Here is a 21,163-nt window from a genome sequence, read left to right as displayed (position 1 = left end):
CAAACCAAACCAAACTAAACCAAACTAAACCAAAACAAACCAAAAACAAAAACTAAAAAAACCAAACTTTTTTTGGTTAAGACTTACTTATTTTTTATTTGAAAGGCAGTTTTGCAGAAAGGAGAGACAGAGAGAGGTCTTCCATCTTCAGTAGAAAGGCCTGCCAGTTCACTTCCCAAATGGCTGCTACAACCGGAGCTAAGTGGATCCAAAGCTGGGAACCAGGATATTCATCAGAATCTCCCCTATGGGTGCAGGGTTCCAAAGACTTGAGCCATCTGCTGCTTTCCCAGATCACAAGCAGGGAGCTGGATTGGAAATTGAAGCAGCAGGGCCAGGAACCTGCACCTGTATGGGATGCTAGTGCCGTTGAGTGGAGGATTAGCTTGTTGAGCCACAACACTGAGATGTGTTTTGTTTTAAAATGTATGGTCACTATGATCAGTGGAAAAATCACTGTGATGACAGTGACCATGAGTGACAGCAGGTGCAGGGATTGGAACATGATTACTGTCAGCCAGCACTGGGTTCAAATCCTGGGTCTGCAGTTGAGGGCCTGAAGACAGATGGAAGAGGTGTAAGTCAGGGTTTCAACTCTCAATGAGACAAGCACTATTTCCGCGGGTGAGAAAGTTTCCAGCAAGGCCAGGGGAAGTCAGAGGGTGGCAGGGGAAGAAAGGGGCCAGAGAGTTTGTAAGGGAAGACAGCTTAGCTGCCGGAGGGCTTACTCCAGGACGATCTGGTCCTGCAGCTGGCGACTGAAGCGAGGTGGGGCGGGAAGCAACTCCAGGACCTGGCTGGTGACCCGCACCTCCAGCCCCGCCCACCTGCCCGCCCAACCGAGCTAGGTCCCAGAGCAAAGGTTGCGGAACCCCAAGAGTCAGCACTTTCTTCCTGTTTTTCGCAGCTTGGTCTGCCTAATAAGGAAGATCAGCCCAGCCGACTCCAAAAGCGGTCGTCGGCGTCCCACCCCTCTCTAGGAGCGCAACCTGCAGCAGCTGCGTCCGACCGCGGGCAAGATGGCGGGGAGTCCAGTCCTGCTGGCCGCTGTCTCTGTTCTCTCCGCCTTGCAACAAAGTAAGAGACTTGGGCAGCGTGTGTGTGTATGCATGAGAGAAAGAGAGAAAGACACACACACACACACAGAGAGAGAGAGAGAGAGAGAGAGAGAGAGAGAGAGAGAGAGAGAGAGAGAGATATGCGGGGAGGCAGGTGGACTGTGTTGGGGCTCCAAGCTGCTGGGCTCTCACACAGCAAGTGCTCCAGGCGCCAGGGATCCCAGCGGGTACGCCTTCCCTGGGATGGGCAGAACATTCCAGAAACTGCTTCTTCCTCGAGAGTTCCTGGAGCTCTCACAGCCCAGCCACCCTGCACCATCTGCAGCTACAAAGCCCAGCCTTGTTCACGGGGCACCAGCAGTGTGCCCACCTGGGCCAAGAGAAGTGTAAATACACATCACAGGCATCCCAAAGTAGCATTGTTCCTGCTTTTTATTGGCTTCAACCCTGACCTTCCCATTCGTTGATCTTCTTACCTATGCTGCTTGGGGCAAAAAACATCTCCAGCAGAAACAGGACAGGCCCTCTGTGGGAGTCTGCCCCTTGAAAGGTGGATGTCCTTGGCCAGGCTGCTCTGCCCTTTAGGGTCCCGGTTAAGGAAGGCTCAACAGTGCCTTCCTTGGTGCTAGACCCCAGGCAGGGGCTCAGCACTGTTGGCTCCCATCCCCTGCTCCCTGTGCGTGAAGAGCAGGTCTGCTGAGTGGAGAGGAGACCAAGTTCTGAAGGGGCTCCCTGGGGCTAAGAGTGTATTGGGTGGCGGTAGGGAACCCGGTTTTTCTTTCCCCAATGCACCTGCTTCACTGAGGGAAATGCAAGGTTGAGATTCTAAAGGCAGAGATTCATTAGTCTTTTTAACCAACTGAGGCTGTCTAGGGAAAGAGGGGACAATGGCTTTCCCCCTCCATCTTGCCCCAGTGACCCCTGGTCTCTCTGTGGCCTGTGGTCGGAGACCAGGAAGGGATCTTTGTCCCTTGGAGTCGGCCTTGAGCCACAGCTGCATCCGCCTGCTTGGGTGGGGCAGGTAAGGGAGACCTACCCACCTCCCTTTCCATCTCCTGGAGCTCCCTCCTCCCCTGGGCTGGCGTCACACCTGGAGGCAGGTGCACTGAACAGGCCTGAGAGCACTTAGGGCAGCTAGCTTTGACTTCGTCACTGTCACTGGGTTTATGTGGGAGAGCTCTGCTCTTGCGCCATTGAAGATTTTGAAACCCAGGAGGGCACACCTCCCATTGTTTCCATTTCATGGGTGGGGACAGGAAGGCTTGCCGGGTGTTGGCTCTGCTTCTGGGAGGCAAGTTAGAAGCCTAGGTGATGCCAGGGACCCGAATAGCTAGCACCGAACTTCCTCCTCACACACAGATTGCCTTCATTGGCTCTGTGGCTGGGCCCTGGAAGGACGCAGCCCGGAGGTGGAAATGAGACCATCTGGGCTTCGCCAGGTCCTTGTGCTACTCCCTCAGGCTACACTGCACATGCATCTCAGTGTTGAGCTGCGAGTTGGACATCCTAACCAAGCACCTATTCTACCAGAAAGGGGTTAGGGGAAGGGAAGTGGTATGCTGCAAGAGCCCTGGTTAGCCTGAGTTTCTGGGGGGGATGGTGTGTGGGGGGTGGGGGGAGTCAAATTTTATTCTAGTAGGAACCACATCATCTCTGCTATGTATTGTGAAGACTGAAGCCACACTCAGCGTGCAAGTGTAAAACATGAGCAAACAGGAAACAGATGCTGAGGTCCTACAGTGAGCGAGGTCAGGGAGGAGGGGTGTTGGGCAGAAGGCGAGAAGGGAGCATACAATTTGGAAGGAGATGATAGGCCCCAGGAGTGAATTCTGAGGTGAAGAGAAGGTGAGTAAGGAGGTAACTAGATGTAAAAGTTCAGACACTGACCAAGGAGGAAGCATGGATCTGAAAGTGAAAGCAGTCCACCACATTAATTCAAGGTGAAGGTGACCCTGACATTGGGATTTATTTTTTTAAAAGATCTATTTATTTACTTATTTGCAAGGCAGAGAGAAGAAAGAAAGCTAGAGTGAGATCTTCCAGCTTGTGGTTCACTCCTCAAATGGCTGCAGTGGCCACGGTTGGGCCAGGTTGAAGCCAGGAGTCTGAGATTCTATCCAGACCTCCCACACAAGTGGCAGGTGTCTAAGCACTTGTGCCATCTGCTGCTGCTTTCCCAGGTACATTAACAGGAGGCTGGATCAGTAGTGGAGTAGCAAGGACCCGGACTGGTGCTCTTATAGGATGCTGGCATTGCCGGCAATGCCTTAATCAGTTGCACCAAAAATGCTGGCTCTAATATGATCCCAAGGATACAGTCTGAAGTTGAAGGTCATCTGGAGGCAGAATCCGTTTTTTTCAGTCTTCCTTGTGAGGCCTTCAGATGGTTGGCTAGGACCCACCTGCAGTTTGGAGGACAATCTGCTTTACTCAGAGGCTGCGGATTCAGAAAATAATCACACTGAAAACACACCTCATAGCAGCACCAAGCAACTGGGCACCACACCCTAATCAAAAGGGCATCACAGAGTTTTTCCTATTACAAAGCAAGCTGTGAATGTACCATTCTTGGTGTGGATGTGTGACTTCATTCTTCATTGGTGAATCCCAATGAGAGGACTGACCGAGTCATTGTGGTCGATGGATGTCTATCAGAATCAGCCCTCAAAACTGTTTTGCAAGGTGTTCCTTCCAGCAGTGTGAGAGTTTCCTGGTAATTGTACATCTTTCACATGTCTTCTAAGCTTGGGACTTAAAAATAGCAACAACAAAAAGATTTATTTATTAGAAAGTCAGAGTTACAGAGAGGGGGGGAAAAAGAGAGAGAGAGAGAGAGAGAGAGAGAGAGGAATATTTCATCTGCTGGTTCACTCCCCAGAGAGCTGCGTGGTCAGGGCTGGGCCAGGGGTCAGGGGCCAAGGGTCAGGAGCTTCTTCTAGATCTCTCACGTGGGTGCAAAGGCCCAGCACTTGGGTCATTTGCAGATTTTCCCTGGTGCGTTAGCAGGGAGCTGAATTGGCATAGGAGCTGTCAGCACTTAATCAGCACCCATATGGGATGCTGGCATTGCAGGCAGCAGCATTACCCATACACCACAATGCCCACTCCTAACTTGGTCCTTTCTTATGGTAAACATACTGATAGGTATGAAGTGATATCTATTTGTGATTTAAATTTGTGTTTCACCCACAGCTGTTTATGTCCCATCTCTCTAACGCAGTGTCCCTTTTTTTGTAGGTTATTTTGCTATTCAGGTTGGAAGGGTCAGAAAAAAGCACAAAATCATACCTCCAGCAGTCACTGGGTCGTTGGAGTTTGAGAGAGCGTTTCGTGCGCAGTAAGTCATTCTCCCGCTCCTCAGGGATGTACACCTGCTACACACACACACACACACACACACACACACACACACACACACCTCAAGCTCCTAAGTGGGGAGGAGGTGGGTAAACAGAAAACGCTAGTATCCAGTGACAGCAATCCATCCTTCCTGGCCAGACCCTTGCCACGGTCCCTGAAGGCTGAAGGATACCCCACATGAAAGCTGCCCCCACTCCCAGCAATAATATAAATTCAGCAGGATTTATTGACAACACTGAGATCTTGGGAACAACTGCTATGCCTTTGAAGTATAGCGTCTTGGTCTAGGAGCGCCCTTCCAGCCCCGTGAAAGTGCAATCATCTAGAGTTAGATACATTATTTTGTAATTTTCTGGCTTTTTCTTGCTCTCTGTTTCGAAACAGAGGCAAACCAGCACTCTCCTCTGCTGGTTCTCCATGCTCTACTTTCTGAAATCAGACTCGTGTCAGAAGAAAGAGCTTTCCGGGTCACATTGATTCGCAGTTTTAGGTCGCTCCTTGCATTGGCAGTCCCACATGGTTCACATTCCGCTGTGAGCACGTGAGTTTGTGTGCTGTGAGCTGGAGGGTGGCCTTTACAGTTCACCTGCAAAGCTGTGTGCCTGAAAAGCCACGCTATGGGTAGCCATTTGTGCCCATTTCCAGTTGCTAGCATGGGTTCTTTCATTTATGTCGTGAGTGAGATTGGACTATATTTTTGCTTTTCTGTGTATAGTTTCTGTCTTAATTTAGTATCAAGATTATACTAGACTACTTTCTGAAGTGGAAGAAATTATCCTGTCCCATTTTCTTGGATAATTTTAATAAAGTAGGAAGAGTGTATTCTGTTATAATTGCGTGGGACTTGGCTTAATATGATCTAATGTTTTCCTTGTGGAAAAATTTTCAACGATGAGTTTTGCTTGCTTTAATGATTATTGGACTGTTTTGGCTTTTTAAAGTTGCATCTCGAGTCGGTTTCGGCAAGTCATGTTCTTTTTTGTGCTGACAGCATGGGCTTCTTACTCATCCACTTGTTCCAAGAAAGATTGTCAGACCACTTCCTGGGCTTGAGTGTGCAGGGTGAACAGCCTTGTAACACAGGAGACTACTTAAAGAGAGGTGAGGACAGATTGAAGGAACGTGAATGCATGAAGACAGGGTATTTCCATTTCAGTTCTCTCTGTATCCTTACAGTCATGTCAAATGGAAGTACTGGTTTGGTGCCAGTAGGTTCCACACTTCAAAATGAATACTTATTTTTATTAGTGGAATACATGCATATAGCCTGAAAATAAAGTGAAGTGATAAACCCATGACCACAGGTTATACGCGCTGGCCCCTACCTTGCAGCCCCCAGCCTATTCACAGCCATAACAGCTGGCATCCTTAGGATTGTTTGACTTTCACAAAAAGCAAACACTTGGATTATTGATTTCCTGTTTCCTAAACACTGCTTTCACTGATACTTATTGATTCTCCAATTTTGTCAGTTCCTTTTAAGAACGAAAAGGAACAAAGCCTGCTCCTCTGCTTGCTACATGTCAGTTACCCTGGGGTTTCTGATTACCATCCTAGACACTGTTCTTAAACCCTCTTCATCAGGGTCACCTATTTCTGGATTCTCTCTCATCTTTTGTTCTAAAAATATTTATTTTCTTATATTTATGTATTTGGGAGTGAGCGAGCGAGAGAGCTCTCCTATCCACTGGTTCACTTTCTAAATGGCTGCAACAGCCAGGTCTGGGCCAAGCTGAAGTCAGGAGATGGAAACTCCATGTGGGCCTCCCACAGGGATAGCAGGTACCCAGCTGCTTGAGCTATGACATACTGCCTCCCAGGGTGTGCATTCTTGGGAGCTGGAATTGGGAGCTAGAATTGGGAGCAATGATGGAATTTGAACCCATGCACTCTGCCTTGGGATGCAGGCATCTCAAGCTATAGTTTAACTGCTGCGCTAAACGCTTACCCAAAGTGGTTCTGTTTTGACATACTGTATCTGAGGTGTGACTTACACTAACTCCAAAGAGAAATCTTAAAGCATCGTGGTCCACGAAGTTATGCACATTGTTTATTATTGCATAAAGAACCCTGCCAAACACAATGTTGCTTGGACCTTCAAGCAGAGAGAGATAGACAGCAGGGTATTTAAGTCTGCAGTTTAGAAGAGAGGTCTGAGATGGAAATACAAATTCAGCAGTCACTGGCACATAAAAAAACTTAAAGCCATGAGACTGAATGCAATCACTAACTGAGAACAGAACCTGGGCCCTTTCAGCATCAGAGGGTCAAGGCCATGACCAAAGACTGACAGAGAGATCTGAGCAAAGGCTGTGGTAAGGCTTTTCTCATATGCCAGGTGATTTCTGATGGGCGATCCATGCAAATGTCTTCTTTTGAAGATTGACTTATTTATTTGTTTGAAAGGTAGAGTTACAGAGAGGGAGACACACACACACACACACACACACACACACACACACACACACACTGAAATCTTCATCCTCTGGTTCACTCCCCAGATGGCTACAACTTCTGGGGTGGGCCAAGCTTAATCCAGGTGCCATGAACTTCTAAGTCTTCCACATGAGAGCAGGCACCCCAGCACGTGGACCATCCTCTGTTGCTTTCCCAGGTGCTTAAGTAGGAAGCTAGGCTGGGAATAGAGCATCCTTGACTCCAAATAGCCCCAACATAGGATGCTGATGCTGTACATGTGGCTTTACCTGCTACTCCAGAACACACCCCTATCCTCCCACTAACCCCCCAGGAAAATTTAACAATGAGGAATTGGATAGGGACTTAGAAGTGCGGTATGTATTGCTGAGCTTGCTAATGGCTCAGTTCCACTAAAGGTAGTTGGTTACAGCATCTTTCTTTTGGGAAGACCCCGAAGTCAGGCTATATAAATCATCTTTCTAGCATCCTTTCATTTCTCTACAGAAATCTCCAGCTGTGAAGGTTTGAAGGGGGAGCAGTGCCATAGACCTGACTCCTTGAAGAGGCAGGAGGGTGCTGCAGCCATGCAGTGTGCAGATTCTCACTGTTTGTGGCGTAGAAGTTTGACCCACCCTGCAGTGTGCGTGGAGCCCCCCAGAGCTCCTTGGGTTTGGTTTCCCAGATGACATATCCTGCATTGTTTCCTGGGGAGACAGATGGGACCCTTGGAGTTGGAAGTCTCAGAGGGAGGGAAGCTAGGCCCCTCTTGCCTCACTTCGGAAGAGATTTTGTCTCAGTCCTTGGCCTCTGAGATCCTGGAGCCCTCTCTTCCTGAGCCTCTTGGGATCCTTGGGTGAGGGGATCTGTCTTCCTTAGTCCTGCCTGGTGCAGGTGCTTGGTGCTTAGCTGAGCGGACTCTACCAACTCTGCCCTGGTTACACCGTGTACTTCCTGGCACATGGAAGCTTGCAGACATGGCTCTCCCACTCACATGCCTGATCCTATTCTCTTTGCTCTTGATGACATACATCTATCTTTTATTCCTTTTGTAGCATCTCAGTTAATTTTCAGGAGCAAAACAATACATGTGGGTCAGTCTGTTATGGCTAGCCGAAGGTCCCCACTACACACTCGGCGCCCCTGAAGTGCCTGTTTTGCCACTGACAGAGAAGAAGTATGTGCACAGGGCACACAAGCAACCAGTCATATCTACTTAGAATCTGACACCTTCTTTTCATGGAACTTATTTTTCAAAATACGTGTTTTATTTAGGAAGTGGTATGATTTCTTCATTTGTGTTCATGATGTAAAATTCCCTTCCACTTAATTTAAGAAATTGATTTATAGAAAAATAGTAAGTAGTGTGTGGAGAGGCTAAACTATGGACAGAGAGAGGCCAATGTTTGGAGTTTGGGAGACACTGTGGTATTTATAGACAGTGTCCTAGGGGGACGTTTCAGATCTTCCCACCGGGTCTTTCCCCATCTGAGAACTTCTCCCTGGGAAGTACTCAGCTGCCAGCAGGCCAAATCTTTGGGCCACCCCTCGGTTCTATTTTCATTCCTGTAGTGTCCTTATATTTGATTTGCTTTCAAGTTACTGCTCTCTCCTTCCTCTTCTATATCTGGACTTCCCTTGCCCTAGAAATAAAGCTGGACACCATTTCCAAATATTTCTAAGTTGTTATTTGTAAAGTAAGTATGCAAACCCGATTCCTTTGGTAAAAGTGTTTTGGCTTGTTTTATTTGATTCATCATGGCAGACCAGAGAAGCAGTAGCACATTATAACCAAGAGTCAGTCAAGATGCAGAACCATCAAGTACTAGCTTCTTTCTTTTTTTCCTTAAGATTTATTTTATTTTATTATTATTTTTCTAAATTGGAAAGTCAGATATACAGAGGGAAGGAAAGACAGAGAGAAAGATCTTCCATCCGATGATTCACTCCCCAAGGGGCTACAATGGCCAGAGCTGCGCCAATCCGAAGCCAGGAGCCCAGAGCATCTTCCAGGTCTTCCATGCAGTTGCAGGGTCCCAAGGCTTTGGACCATCCTCAACTGCTTTCCCAGGCCACAGGCAGGGAGCTGGATGGGAAACAGGGCAGCTGGGACACAATCTGGTACCCATATGGGATCCCAGCACATGCAAGGCAAGGACTTTAACCGCTAGGCTACTGTGCCAGGCCCCCTGGCTTATTTCTTAACTAGGAGTCTAAGGCTGAGGGTAAATATCAACAACCCAGATGAAATTTGCAGCTAGAAAATGTATTTAGACTTTATCCGAGTTTGTGAGGGCTCTGTAAGTTCTACTCCTTAAGCTAGGTAACCATTTCTTTCCACAGTCCTTGTGGTCTTTCTCCTCTTTCCTCTAGGTTCGGTTCCCATACCCTGTGCAGACTCCCTGGAATGGGATGCACTTTCTGGCTCCTCTGGACCAAAGTGTGGAGTCACTTTGGCCTTGAAGGTCACATGGCCATGGCAATGCCAGGAGTGCTGTCTTAGCTCTCCTTGGTTTCCTGCTGTTTTTGTCCTTGGCTTGGCCGAGAAGCCCGAGGTTAGGACTATCTGTGTCTGCGAGTGGGACTTGACGTCTCACTGGTGCTCCCTGCAAGGCCCTTTGATCACACAAGTGCACCTGTGTCTTGTCTGAAGGTCTTCTCAGCATGGATGCTCTTTGGCCGAGCAGTGCTGAATTCTCTGGGCTTTAGCGATCTTAAGTTACAAGCTCAGGGCTCCCTCCCTAGGCTTCCCCTTCTTCTTCTTATTCTTTTTTCTTTAAATATTTATTTTTATTTGAAAGTCAGATTTTCAGAGAGGAGAGAGATCTTCCATCTGTTGGTTCACTCCCCAAATGGCTGCAACTGGCAGCACTGAACCAGTCTGAAGCCAGTAGTCAGGAGCTTTTTTGAGGCTTCCCTCGTGGGTATGGGGGCTCAAGGCCTTGGACCAACTTCCACTGTTTTCCCATGTCATAAGTTGGGAGCTTAATTAGAAATGGGACTAGAACCGGTGTCCATATGGAATGCTAATGCAGCAGGCATAGGATTTAGCCTGTTGAGCAACCACATCAGCCCCTTTGGGATCACCCCCCCCCTTTTTAAAAGATTTATATATTTTTATTGGTAAGGCAAATATGCAGAGAGGAGAAATAGAGGAAGATCTTCCGTCTGATGATTCACTCCCCAAGTGACCGCAATGGCCGGTGTTGCGCCGATCTGAAGCCAGGAGCCAGGAATCTCCTCCAGGTCTCCCATGCGAGTGCAGGGTCCCAAAGCTTTGGGCCATCCTCAACTGCTTTCCCAGGCCACAAGCAGGGAGCTGGATGGAAAGTGAGGCCACCGGGATTAGAACTGGTGCCCATATGGGATCCTGGCACGTACAAGGCAAGGACTTTAGCCGCTAGGCCACAGCTCCAGGCCTGGGATTCCCTTTTATATTCCTCTTCCCTTTCCCAGAGAAAGGCTTTGGCCTTGACCATCTCTGGAGTTTTACTACCCTTTGACCAGAATGCATTTTCAAAAATTATGAAAATAGCAACTATAATTTCACCATGGACCATTCCTTGATGTCATTGCTAAACTCAGGAAACTCTATCTTGTTTAATTTGAGCACCTTGATCCTCTTAGATTAAAGGCTTTTCATAAAATCTAAAAGGTAGGTCCAAGTAATAAATTGATCTGGTTGCAATTTAAATATGTTGCTTGATTCTTTCTTCAGGGTAAGAGAGGAGAAGCTGCCAACTTGATTCCTTCTCGCGTGCACGAGGCCTGTTATTAAGCTGCTTTAATCTCTTCTATTTTGAGGCTAGGGAGCAAGAATTCTTCAGCATTTCCCTCTGGCTGTTTAGAAATTTTACTTGTCTTCTTTGGTCTGAAAACCCTAATAGGATTTTTGAACCCGGAGCCCAGAAGTGTATATGGTGCATTAGCAGTGATTTAGTTGGGACTGAATAAGACAGAACTACCTCTTACTTGATTCTTGTGAAAGCATCTTTGGTCAAAGCTAAAGTATTCAACTCCTGTCCCCAAATTAACCTGCCATGATGTACAAGTGAACCCCATCACCACAAATCCAGGTGTTCTTGAGAAATAGCAGCTGGAATCTGGAGGGGTCACAGGTGCCATTCTACCTCTGCCCCTCCAACAGCAGCCCGGAGGGTGGTGGTTAGATCTGTGCCCTCCCGCAGCTAGCAGCCATTTCCCTGTTGCATCCCCATACATGAGTTACTCAACAGAAGCCTCCTAGAGGGAATGAGTCTCTATAAAAGGACTAACTCCAGCAACTTCTCTCATCCAAGTCTTTTCTGAGCCTATTACCCTGCACTCTCACCTACACTTAGTGTAATCATCTAAAAGGCTTCACAGCATCCAAAGTCAGCAGAGTGAGGCTGGGCTGTCCATTAACACTACAAGAGGCTCATGGTGGGCACTGCCTGCATCAGGATGAATCACCCAAGATAAGAGGAAAAGATCACTTCCCCAATACCTGCAGCAGCCATGGCTGGGCCAGGTTGGAGCTAGCATCTGGAAACAGCTCAGAGCTCCCATATGTATGGCAGGGCCATTTGGGCCATTACTGCTAACCTCCCAGGGTGTGCATTAACAGGAAGATGGAACTGGGAATGCGGCCGGGCACCCTTATATTAATGTGGGTGTCCCAGGTGGTAGTTAACTTGTTGTACCAAACTGCTGCTTCGGTTTTTGCCATAGAAAGATGCCATGCTTTGTGCTATGGCTGATCAGATTTTCCAAAATGGTTACAAGCCGATTCACCAGCACTAAGGAAGACAGAGTATTGTATGTGCATTGGAAATGTATCAACTAGAAGAAATATACAGAGCTGTTTTCAGTGGTCTTCCAAGTAATGTACACTCATCAAAGGGATTCACTAGGTCATCTGTTGTGAGAGACAGGAAAATATTGGAGTTTCCACTTATGTTTATCCTTAGGATATCCTTTTTGGTTTTTATTAAGTGCTTTAAAATTCATATAATATTGTCTGTTGGTTGAATGTGTTAGCTGTGCTGATAGATAAGGCCCAATGGTTGAACACAGTAGAAGTACATGTCCCACTCGCATCCAATATTCTGTGGTTTGTATACCTGCTGGATGATTCCCTACACGCCCAGGGGCTCAGACCTCTGAGTCTTCTCTCTTCAAAGAGGGAGTGTGGAAGGAGTGCTTGGCACACAAGATGCTGAACCACGTGGCCCAACAATGACGGGGTAATTTTTTGCCTTTCTTTTGGCCCCAAGGGGCTCCACTCAGAGCCATAGGAGGCCAGTGATTGGACCCTGGCTGAGCAAATGTCTCCTAGCCACAGTTTTGCTGAGGGTTGTTCGGTCAACTGAACACCTCTGCCACGGTAGGACTTGGGTGGGTTGTAGCGGTCCCTTGCACCTGTTAAGTCTCTGCGGTCAGAGAGGCTTGGAGGCTGCTCCATCAGAAACCACCAGACTTGGCACAATTTGATTTTCCCACCCAAAGGATAGCGACATTGTGGGACACTTAATGGCTGAGACAAGGCCCCAGTCATTGGATCCTGATCAGGTGTGCCCTTACTGCTCCCAGCAGGAGCCACGTGTTCAGAGCCCCTAGCCCAGCCCTGTGGTATTCAGCTGGAGAGTGAGAGGTGACAGCAGCATACCATCTCTATAGAGTGCCCAGTCCATACCATCCCTATAGACTGTCCCTGAGAGAGATCAACTCCTTCCAATTGCCCTGGGACTTGCGCAGGATTAACGTTGCAAGCTCAGTGTTCCCACGAACCCTGTAGTCCTGGGTCAACTAGGACAATGTATCTGAAACTGTCCTAGTTTTTAACCTGTAAGTCCCATACTTTGGAAACTCTTTCTGTGCAGGGCAAACCAGTCAAGGCTTTTTTTCTGTCAGGATCCTATGTGTAGGGTTCAAAACCCACCTACTTCTACTGAAGGTCAAGCTCTGCCCCAGTCTTCTTATGGTAAATGTCATAATCAGAGGGCAGCAGGGTTATTGCATAATAAGGCTCTGGCCTGGGTAAAAAGTTCACTCAGTGTGGACACATGGGCAAGGGGACCAACTGTCAGTGGTCATAAGCCACTGTTCCCTGTTGATACCTGGCTGCTGCGAGTGGCTTGTTGTCCTCATTGGCACATTTTCCTAGGAATTTCCTGTAGTAAGAGGATCTATTATGTCTACCTTTAGGACTAGAAGACCATAAATTATTTTCATGTCAACACAACTGATTAACCATTGTTAGGACTGGCAAGTGGGAATTTCCAGACTTTCGTCTCCTTAAAGTTAAATACTAGAATACTTCCAAAAGTCTGTAGAAAAAGGGAATTACAAGATAAGTCTATCTTGGTGCAAAAGGCTGTTTGAATTTCATGAATGATTTTCATACCTATGATTTTTTTTCATGAACTTTTGGAGGATCCTTTGGGTGCATGAATTTTGGCATTTTTTTCTGCACCAGAATAAATCTATCTTTTCATTCCATTTGCCAATGATTTTTCTTGAAGTGCCTTCATGTATTTGCTCACAGCTTATTGAGAGCAAGTTGCCAAGTTACTGTGAGACACATTCAGGCACGGATCACTTGTTCATGGTGTAGGACACAGGAACGGCCCAGAAGGGCACCTGGTGGAGGGGATAGAAGAGGGTTGATGAGCAGATGGTATGGGGCCCTAGGTATTTCAAAGCCAAGTGATACATGGGACACAAGGTGCCCAGTGGTGCTTGATGCTTGTTGGGGTCACTGGGCCTTGTTTTCTGGGAGATCAGGCTACAGAGATCCAGGACTAGACTGTTCACATATTCTAGCCTTGCCCTTCCAGGGCACGCAGGTGCAGTTACAATCACATTGTTGCCTACATCTCAATGTCTGTAATGCCTTCTGCTTACCCACTGTCTTGCACTTCCTTCCTCATTGTTTCAGTTGTTTTGGGGAGTCAGGAGACCAGAGACATAGCCTCTGCTGTGTGCAATTTAAAGGAACAGGTCATGCCACTGGCCTGCCCCAGACCCCCACACAGGTTTCGGAGAATCTTCTATGATTCTACCATCCAGGGCTTCTCTGGGGTCTCTGACAGAAGCTGGGTGTAGAGGGTGTGTGTATGTGTGTGTGTGTAGGGGAATATGGCTGTCCTCAGCTCTACCTCTCTTGCCATCTAAGGCCCGGCATGCCTTGAGTCTGGGGTCCCACCAAGTCATTCATGAAGACCTCCTTCAGCCTCCAGACAGGCTTCCATCAATCCCCAGCTTGGGCAGGAGAGAACAAGCCCTACCCCAGCCATGTCCCCAGGAGTCTCATTTCCTTTCCCTGCCTGTGCGGAGACTGTCATCCACTGATGAGAGAGCACATGGGCACATCAGCTTGTGTGCGGAGACGCTCCGAGTGGCCGTGACCGATAGCCTCTGGACTCGGTGGCGCAGTTTGGGCTCGGCTAGGCTGTCCGTCTGCAACATCCTCTCTCGGTCCCCAGGTGCCCAGCCAAAACAGCTGGCAAGGAAAGTCTCTGCAAAGACTACTCTGAGGATAAGGTGAACTTTTTTTGAAGGTGCTTAAAAAAGATTGTATTACAGTTGATTGTGAAATATGTTCTGCAAACACATCCTGGAAATGATCCTTCCATTTAGTGTATTGTAAAGTATAACACAAAGCCTAAGGAGTGATGGTACAATTGTGTTATGTTCCGAGAGAGGGTTGCTTGAAATTCCAGCCAGGGTGAAAATACAGGGGAATTCCTCTACATTGATCCCCCCTTTTCTTTGGGGAGAACACATTTGTGTGTTTAGTCAGTGGTGGGAGGCTGTTTGTTTTTTACAAAACTATGATTATCCTGACTGTACAAATCAGTAAAAGTATTTTTTGGGGCAATGTAATGCCTTGTAAAATTCAAAAAATGAATTAAGACAATTAATGAAGCAAACACAGGCAAGGATGGAATGTGGCAGAAGGAGAAGTTACTGAGCCCTAGAAAGGTTGTCTGTGGCCCATGAGAGCACTAGCATGGTGAGGCCCTAGATGGGACACCACAGGGTCTTGCGCGACTTTTTTGGACCTTAAGAAAAGAAAAAGAAACATGTTCACTTTCCCATCACCCATTTCTAATCTTCCTAGAGAACTGATACGCACTACCCCAAGGCCGTTGAGAGCCGTGTGGGGCACCTGCTAGCATCTTGGCTGCTGGAGTTAGAAATTCCCCTCAGAGTTTCTGGACTCCGCCTCAGCCGTGACTTTATGTAAGTCTTGGCTTATGATGCACTCTTCTTATCAGCCCTAAGAAGTGGCTGAGTTATCAGAGACCTTGTCCTCTGTCACTGAGGCATACACTGGTAGGATGGAAGTGACCTAACCCTGGCTCCTGTGGAATAAAGGGAAATGAGGAAAAAATTATGTTTATTATTTTTCTTTAAGGAAAATGATCACTTCATGGTGACCTGGACTGAAACACCCAGGCCTTCAACATTCAGCATCAATTGTTTGTAGGTCAATGGCCTCATAACTTTCAAGCACTGAGGGTTTAAGGCTCTTTTAAGAAAAAACGTGGGATCATTGACACTCTTGTAGACAGTGATTCTTTCTCTTCTAAAATTTTGATTTATTTAGTTTTGATTTTATTTGAAAGGCAGAGAGAGAGAGAGAGAGAGAGATAAAGAGAGAGAGAGAGACATCTTATACCAAGTGGTCTACTTCCCAAATGCCTGGTCCTGGCCAGGCTGAGGCCAGGAGCCAGGAATTCCATCCAGGTTTCCTACACGGATGCAGGTACCCACGTACTTGGTCCATCACCTGCTGCCTCCAGGGATGAGCACTGGCATGAAACTGGAGCAGAAGCAAAGTAAGTGGGAGTCAAACCAGGCACTCCTCTGGGGAATGTGGATGGCCCAGGTGGCAACCCATCCCACAGTGCCAAATGCCTGCCCATGGGTTGGGACTCCTTCACCAAGAGCTGCTTAGGATCTCATCCCCAACTATGTTAAAGTTGTTTCTGGATATGATACAGTTCAGCAAAGAGCTCAGCCAATCTAACCAAGATCACTTGTGGGGGCAGCTCAGGAAGTAGGATGAATAGGATTCATCTTTCCTCCCTTTGCCAGATGCAAATGAATTAATTATAGTACCCAGAGAACTATTCCATTTTGCTTAAAATAGTATCCAGTTTTCCACCCAAGTCCTCTCTGAATAGAGGCGATTTAACCTCATGTTAGAATAGGCCTTTGTAGTCTGGTGAGGACACCGTCTGTTTTTGTTTTTCCACAATCTATCAGTGAGCCTGGGTATTTGGACCTTAATTTCTCCTTCCATGAAATGGGAATGAAAGCTGCTCACTCATCAACTTCAGGAAATTTTAGGGGAAATACTTAAAGTTTGTTTTTTAAGTAACTCAAAAGGCAATGGAAATGAGGGGATTTTTAAGAAGAAAAAATATAATCTAAGCTTTTCAGATGATTTTCTAACAAGAAAGTTTTGAATATTTTTGAATTTATTTTTATCTTATGAGAGAGATAGAAAAATTTTCCTTCTACTAGTTCATTCCTCAGATGTCCACAACAGTCAGAGCTGGGTCTGTCAGGCCAAAGCTGTGATCCAGAACTTAAGCCAGGGCTCCAAAATGGGGGGCAGGGACCCAGTGACATGAGCCAAGGTGCATATTAGCAAGAAGCTGGATTGGAAACGGATCGAGGATTCCGGCCAGGCACCTTGACTGAGGGTAAAAGCATCCCAAGTGGCATCCAAAGACCCACCTTTGGGATGACTTTGCTTGAGCAGGGCTGTGTTTGTCAAGGAGCTACCACACATTTCTACTCATGGCAACTTACACACAGCAGAAGGGTTCTTGGCCTGGTTCTGAGAGTTGAGCAGTGTTTGAGTCCCACTTTGAAAGATGCCTTTTAAAGCTGAGAATCATTCAGGCTCTTTATGGAAGTACCTATATGTTGATCAGAACAGAATGGACGTTTTCTGTATGTAACATTTAGTGTACAACTTTCTCACAGAGTAACTCGGGTGTTTGTTTTTTCATGCAGGCAAAACTGTGTGGAGCTTTATCCCGCATTCTTGATTACATTGTGGATGGCTGGATGCTATTTCAATCAAGGTAATTCTAAAACACAGGCACCTCTCTTTAATGTGACCGTAATACTTTAAACTACCAAGTAGCAGGTATGTCATATAGACAGTGACCATGGCAATAATTTTCTATGTCTGTTTTGCCCCCAAAGAGTGCTGCATTCCAGGTAGGGTCACTCCGCTATCATTCTTATTTTTAATTCAATAATTTAAAGATACAGAAACAAACACAAGAATGAAGATGGGGTAGTTTCCTTATCTTTCAATCTAATAATCTAAATCCATTGAAGGAATGAACACAGAATTAACTCAATGTAATAATTACAGGTAGTATTTTTCAAGTCATTACTAGGGGGCAGATGCTGGTTCTAAATTTTATACTTGTATTTGTCCACGTATGAGATTAAAAACCCTCATATACACTAAAATTTCTGATTGACTTTTCATAGAAGAGGAAAGTAAGGTACAATTTGACATTTGGCATCATACAGATTGCTTGGTCTGAATAAAGCTGCAATGGGTGTCCGTTGTGGATGAATGCTTTTTGTGGATGTGTGCTTTCATCTCTCTTGGGTAAACAAACAGGAATGGAATTGCTGGGTCAGCCATAATGTTCACTTCTATAAGAAATTCCCAGGATGTTTCCCAAGGCACCTGTGCCGTTTTGCATTCCCACCAGTGGTGCCGGAGGACCCCAGTTGGCTTACAAGGTCTTGTGTTGTTGAGCATTCTTAGTTTTAGCCATTCTGGTGGGTACCATCTCATTCTTGGGGATACTTTGAAAAGTTTATGGAACACAGAGTTAAAAGACAAGTCTATTTTGTTGAGACAAGATTTTGAAATCTGTCCCAGTCTTCAAAAAACTCATGGGAAATGCTTGTGATGAAAAAAACTATACATGAACTTCAAAAGACTTTTTTTCTGCAGTAAAATAAATGTCTTTCAATTCATGAATTGTTTGAAGTATACTTTATACTTGTTAATGGGAGTTTGTTGCGATGTTGAAACATTTTCTTAAAGATTTACTTGTTTATGTGAAAAGTAGTGTGTGTGTGTGTGTGTGTGTGTATGAAAGAAAGAGTGAGGGGGTGGCAAGTGAGCTCTTCCATCCATTGCTTCACTCCCCAGATGGCTGCAGCTGCCAAGTTTGAGGCAGGTTGAAGCCAGGAGCTTCTGGGCTTCCTAGATGAGTGGCAGGGATTCAAACATTTGGGCCATCTCCTGCTACCTTGCCATGCACATTGGCAGGTAATTGGTTTGGAAGCGGAGCAACTAGGGTTTTGAATCAGCACTCCAAAATGGAGTATCAGTATTGCCAACTGCAGTTTAACCTGTTAAGCCACATCACTGCTCCCAATGTGGAAACACTTTTCATGTAATTATTGACTCATTTATTTATTTTTGTACATGAATTGTGTATCCAAATATTTTGGCCATTCCAAAAAAGTTAATTTATTAATTTTTATTTATTTTAAAACCAGAGGACAGAAAGAGACAGAAAAGGAAACAGAGAAAGAGAGATCTTCCCTCTTTTCCCAAATATTAGCAACACTCAGGACTGGGCAGGCTGAAGCCAAGAGTCATGAACACAGTCCTGGTCTCCCACGGGGGTGGTAGGGACCCAGGGATGTCATCCATCATCTGCTGCGTCCAGATTATGAGTTAGTAGGAAGCTAGGTGAGAGGCAGATGTGGGATATGGGCACCCCAAGTGCCAGCTTAGCCACCTACACCAACACATGCCTCCTGTTTTGCCCATTTTAAAAACAAAGCTTTTTTTCTTTTCATTTATTATTGAATGGTAACTGGGGTTTATGTGCTCTGGACACAAGTGTCTGGAGAGATGTGTGTGGGTGAATGGCTTCTTAATCTCAATGTCAAGTTTTGAAAGTCTACTGGCTTAGTCTGTCTTTTTGTTTCCCTCCCCACAGGTTTTGCTGCTTGTCTGGGTCTAGTACACATCTATGCCCGTCAGCAGTACTTCTTGGGATATTCAGAAGCCGCTGAAAAAAGGTAAGAAGAACCTAGGACTTGAGTAGTTATGGCAGCATAGCAGGACAATGTCTGTGCTGGCTTCCTCTGGCTGAGGCTGTGTTAATAGTCCCCGGCGTTGCAGTGACAGAAGTGATGGCTAGCTAAGCCTTACCAGACCATTCACAATGCTGCGTGAGCTGGGAAAGTGCACGTGTGAGACTGCATCAACAAAAGTGGACACTTTTTAATCCTTACAGCAAAATTGACATTCTCTCCAGAAAGCTGCCAAGAGAATCATCCTGGGGGCTGGCACAATGGCTCTCCTGGCTATTGCTCTACCTCTGAGGGTGGCATCCCATATGGGTGCCAGTTTGTGTCCTGGCTGCTCTATTTCCCACTCAGTTCCCTGCTTATGACCTGGGAAAGCAGAGGAGGATGGCCCAATTCCTTGGGTCTCGGCACCTATAGGGGAGACCCAAAGGTAGCTCCTGGCTTCCTCCATAGCCAGGCATGCCATTCACTCTGTGTGATGATTCGAACTTTGCCAATGGCCAAAACATGGACATTCCAGGCCATGTCAGTCATGCACAGACTACACCAGACTCCCAGCTGCACCAGTAGAGCCGTTAGTCACTCGTCTCCCTTGTTTACCCTGCAGGTTTTTTGGCTTCCGACTGAGCCTGGTTGTGCTGGCTCTCTTGACTGTCCTGAGCACCCTGGGCATCGCAAACAGCTTTCTGGATGAGTACTTGGACATTGAAGTTACCAAGAAGCTGGGGTGGCGTTTCTAACTGTTTTGTTCCCCTTTTCTGGAATACCTGCACATGGTGTCATTCCTGAAGGTGCTGTGATGTCACTTGTTGAATAAAGATAAATAAATACGTAAATATTTGAAATGGCTTTGTAGAAACACATGCTATGGAAAGTAATTTCTTGTTTAAGAACTGAATTTATCCTGTGGTTGGGTATGTCCACATCATTGATGGATATGGGTAAGTCTCTGGTCTTAGAATTCCCTGTTGAGGGCCTAGCATGATGGCTCAGTTGGCTAAATCCTCACCTTGCATGCGCCGGGATTCCATATGAGTGCTGGTTTGTGTCCTGGCTACTCCACTTCTGATTCAGTTCCCTGCTGTGACCTGGGAAAACAGAGGAGGATGGATCAAAGCCTGGGACCCTGCATCTGTGTGGGAGACCCAGAGGAAGCTTCTAGCTCCTGGCTTTTGATCAGCTCAGCTCCGGCCATTGCTACCATTTAAAAAGTGAACCTTAGGTAAAAGAGCTTTCTCTCTCCTTTTCTCTGTGATATGATCTGTTTTCTAATAAAAATTAAATAAAACTTTAAATTAAAAAAAAAAGAATTTCTTGCCCAAGTCATGACTCTGTATGTGTGGGCAAAGCCATTTGGCCTGTGTGTTACCTCTCAGGGGACACAGATCCAGCCTGCCTCTGAGCTGGCTTCTTTCTTGATGGAAAATTCCAGACAGATATAGATAGGTAACCAAGCCCAATGCACTAACTGTGGGAAAGCACTTGGTGGAAGAGACCAGTGCACTGTGTAGCCAGAGAAAAGCAAAACCAATCTGTCAATGAAGATGTGCTTTGTCAAGAGGGAACAGGTGTATCATTGCAAGGAACTATCTGGGGACCAGACTGGGGGAATGGGAAAGGGTCTTGCTGAGGACTGCTGATCCTGGGCTGGTTCTGTCTGGTCCTGTGTTGAGGGGTTTGAGGCGGGACCTGGGTGGGTATTATCACTTTGGGCCACAATCATGCTCTGGCTCAATGCCGATGACTCAACTTCATCTTCTCCGTCTGTAAAATGGGAATGTGCATCCTCACAGCCTTCGAAGACTTCAGCAGAATGAAACCTCCATGAGGCGTTTGAGCATTGGGAAAGAGCCTTCTGTTCATTTATTTTTTTCCCCAGGGAAAATTAGACAACCTTGAATGTGGTGTGGATATTGTCAGGGAGCTATTTTTTGGGACTTTTCTTTGTGGCTGCAAGCAAAGTAATAAAAGCTGTGACTACTAGAAAAAAGAAATCAAAACATTCAGATGCTAGCATTTTCCAGAATGGTGGGGAGAAGATACCATAAATATGTTGCTTCCTAAAGGACACTACTGAGCATCTCATAGTAGGGACAGGGCATGGTGGCACAGCATAGCTCAGGATGCCCACTTGGCGTTGTTGGAGCCTTGGTCCAAGTCCCCCCTGCCCCGCTTCCAATCCAGTTTCTTATTAATGTACCTAGGAAGGCAACAGAGGATGATTTGAGAATCTGGAATAAAGGTCCTGG

At 46.4% G+C, this 21,163-nt stretch overlaps 1 protein-coding gene across 1 annotated transcript; it reads left to right on the top strand.

Moving 5' to 3' along the window:
- The first annotated feature begins 994 nt into the window (after window positions 1-994).
- On the top strand, window positions 995-19,750 carry MGST2 (microsomal glutathione S-transferase 2). Its single transcript, XM_004588190.3, has 5 exons — window positions 995-1,077; window positions 4,296-4,395; window positions 16,848-16,918; window positions 18,821-18,902; window positions 19,522-19,750. The coding sequence occupies exons 1-5, from the start codon at window positions 1,020-1,022 to the stop codon at window positions 19,652-19,654; spliced, it is 444 nt and encodes a 147-aa protein (XP_004588247.1). The 5' UTR covers window positions 995-1,019; the 3' UTR covers window positions 19,655-19,750.
- The last annotated feature ends 1,413 nt before the right edge of the window (window positions 19,751-21,163 follow it).

This window comes from Ochotona princeps, chromosome 7 (assembly GCF_030435755.1).
Source record: "Ochotona princeps isolate mOchPri1 chromosome 7, mOchPri1.hap1, whole genome shotgun sequence".
Classification (NCBI taxonomy): Eukaryota; Metazoa; Chordata; class Mammalia; order Lagomorpha; family Ochotonidae; genus Ochotona; species Ochotona princeps.
This window is presented reverse-complemented; position numbering and strand designations above follow the sequence as displayed.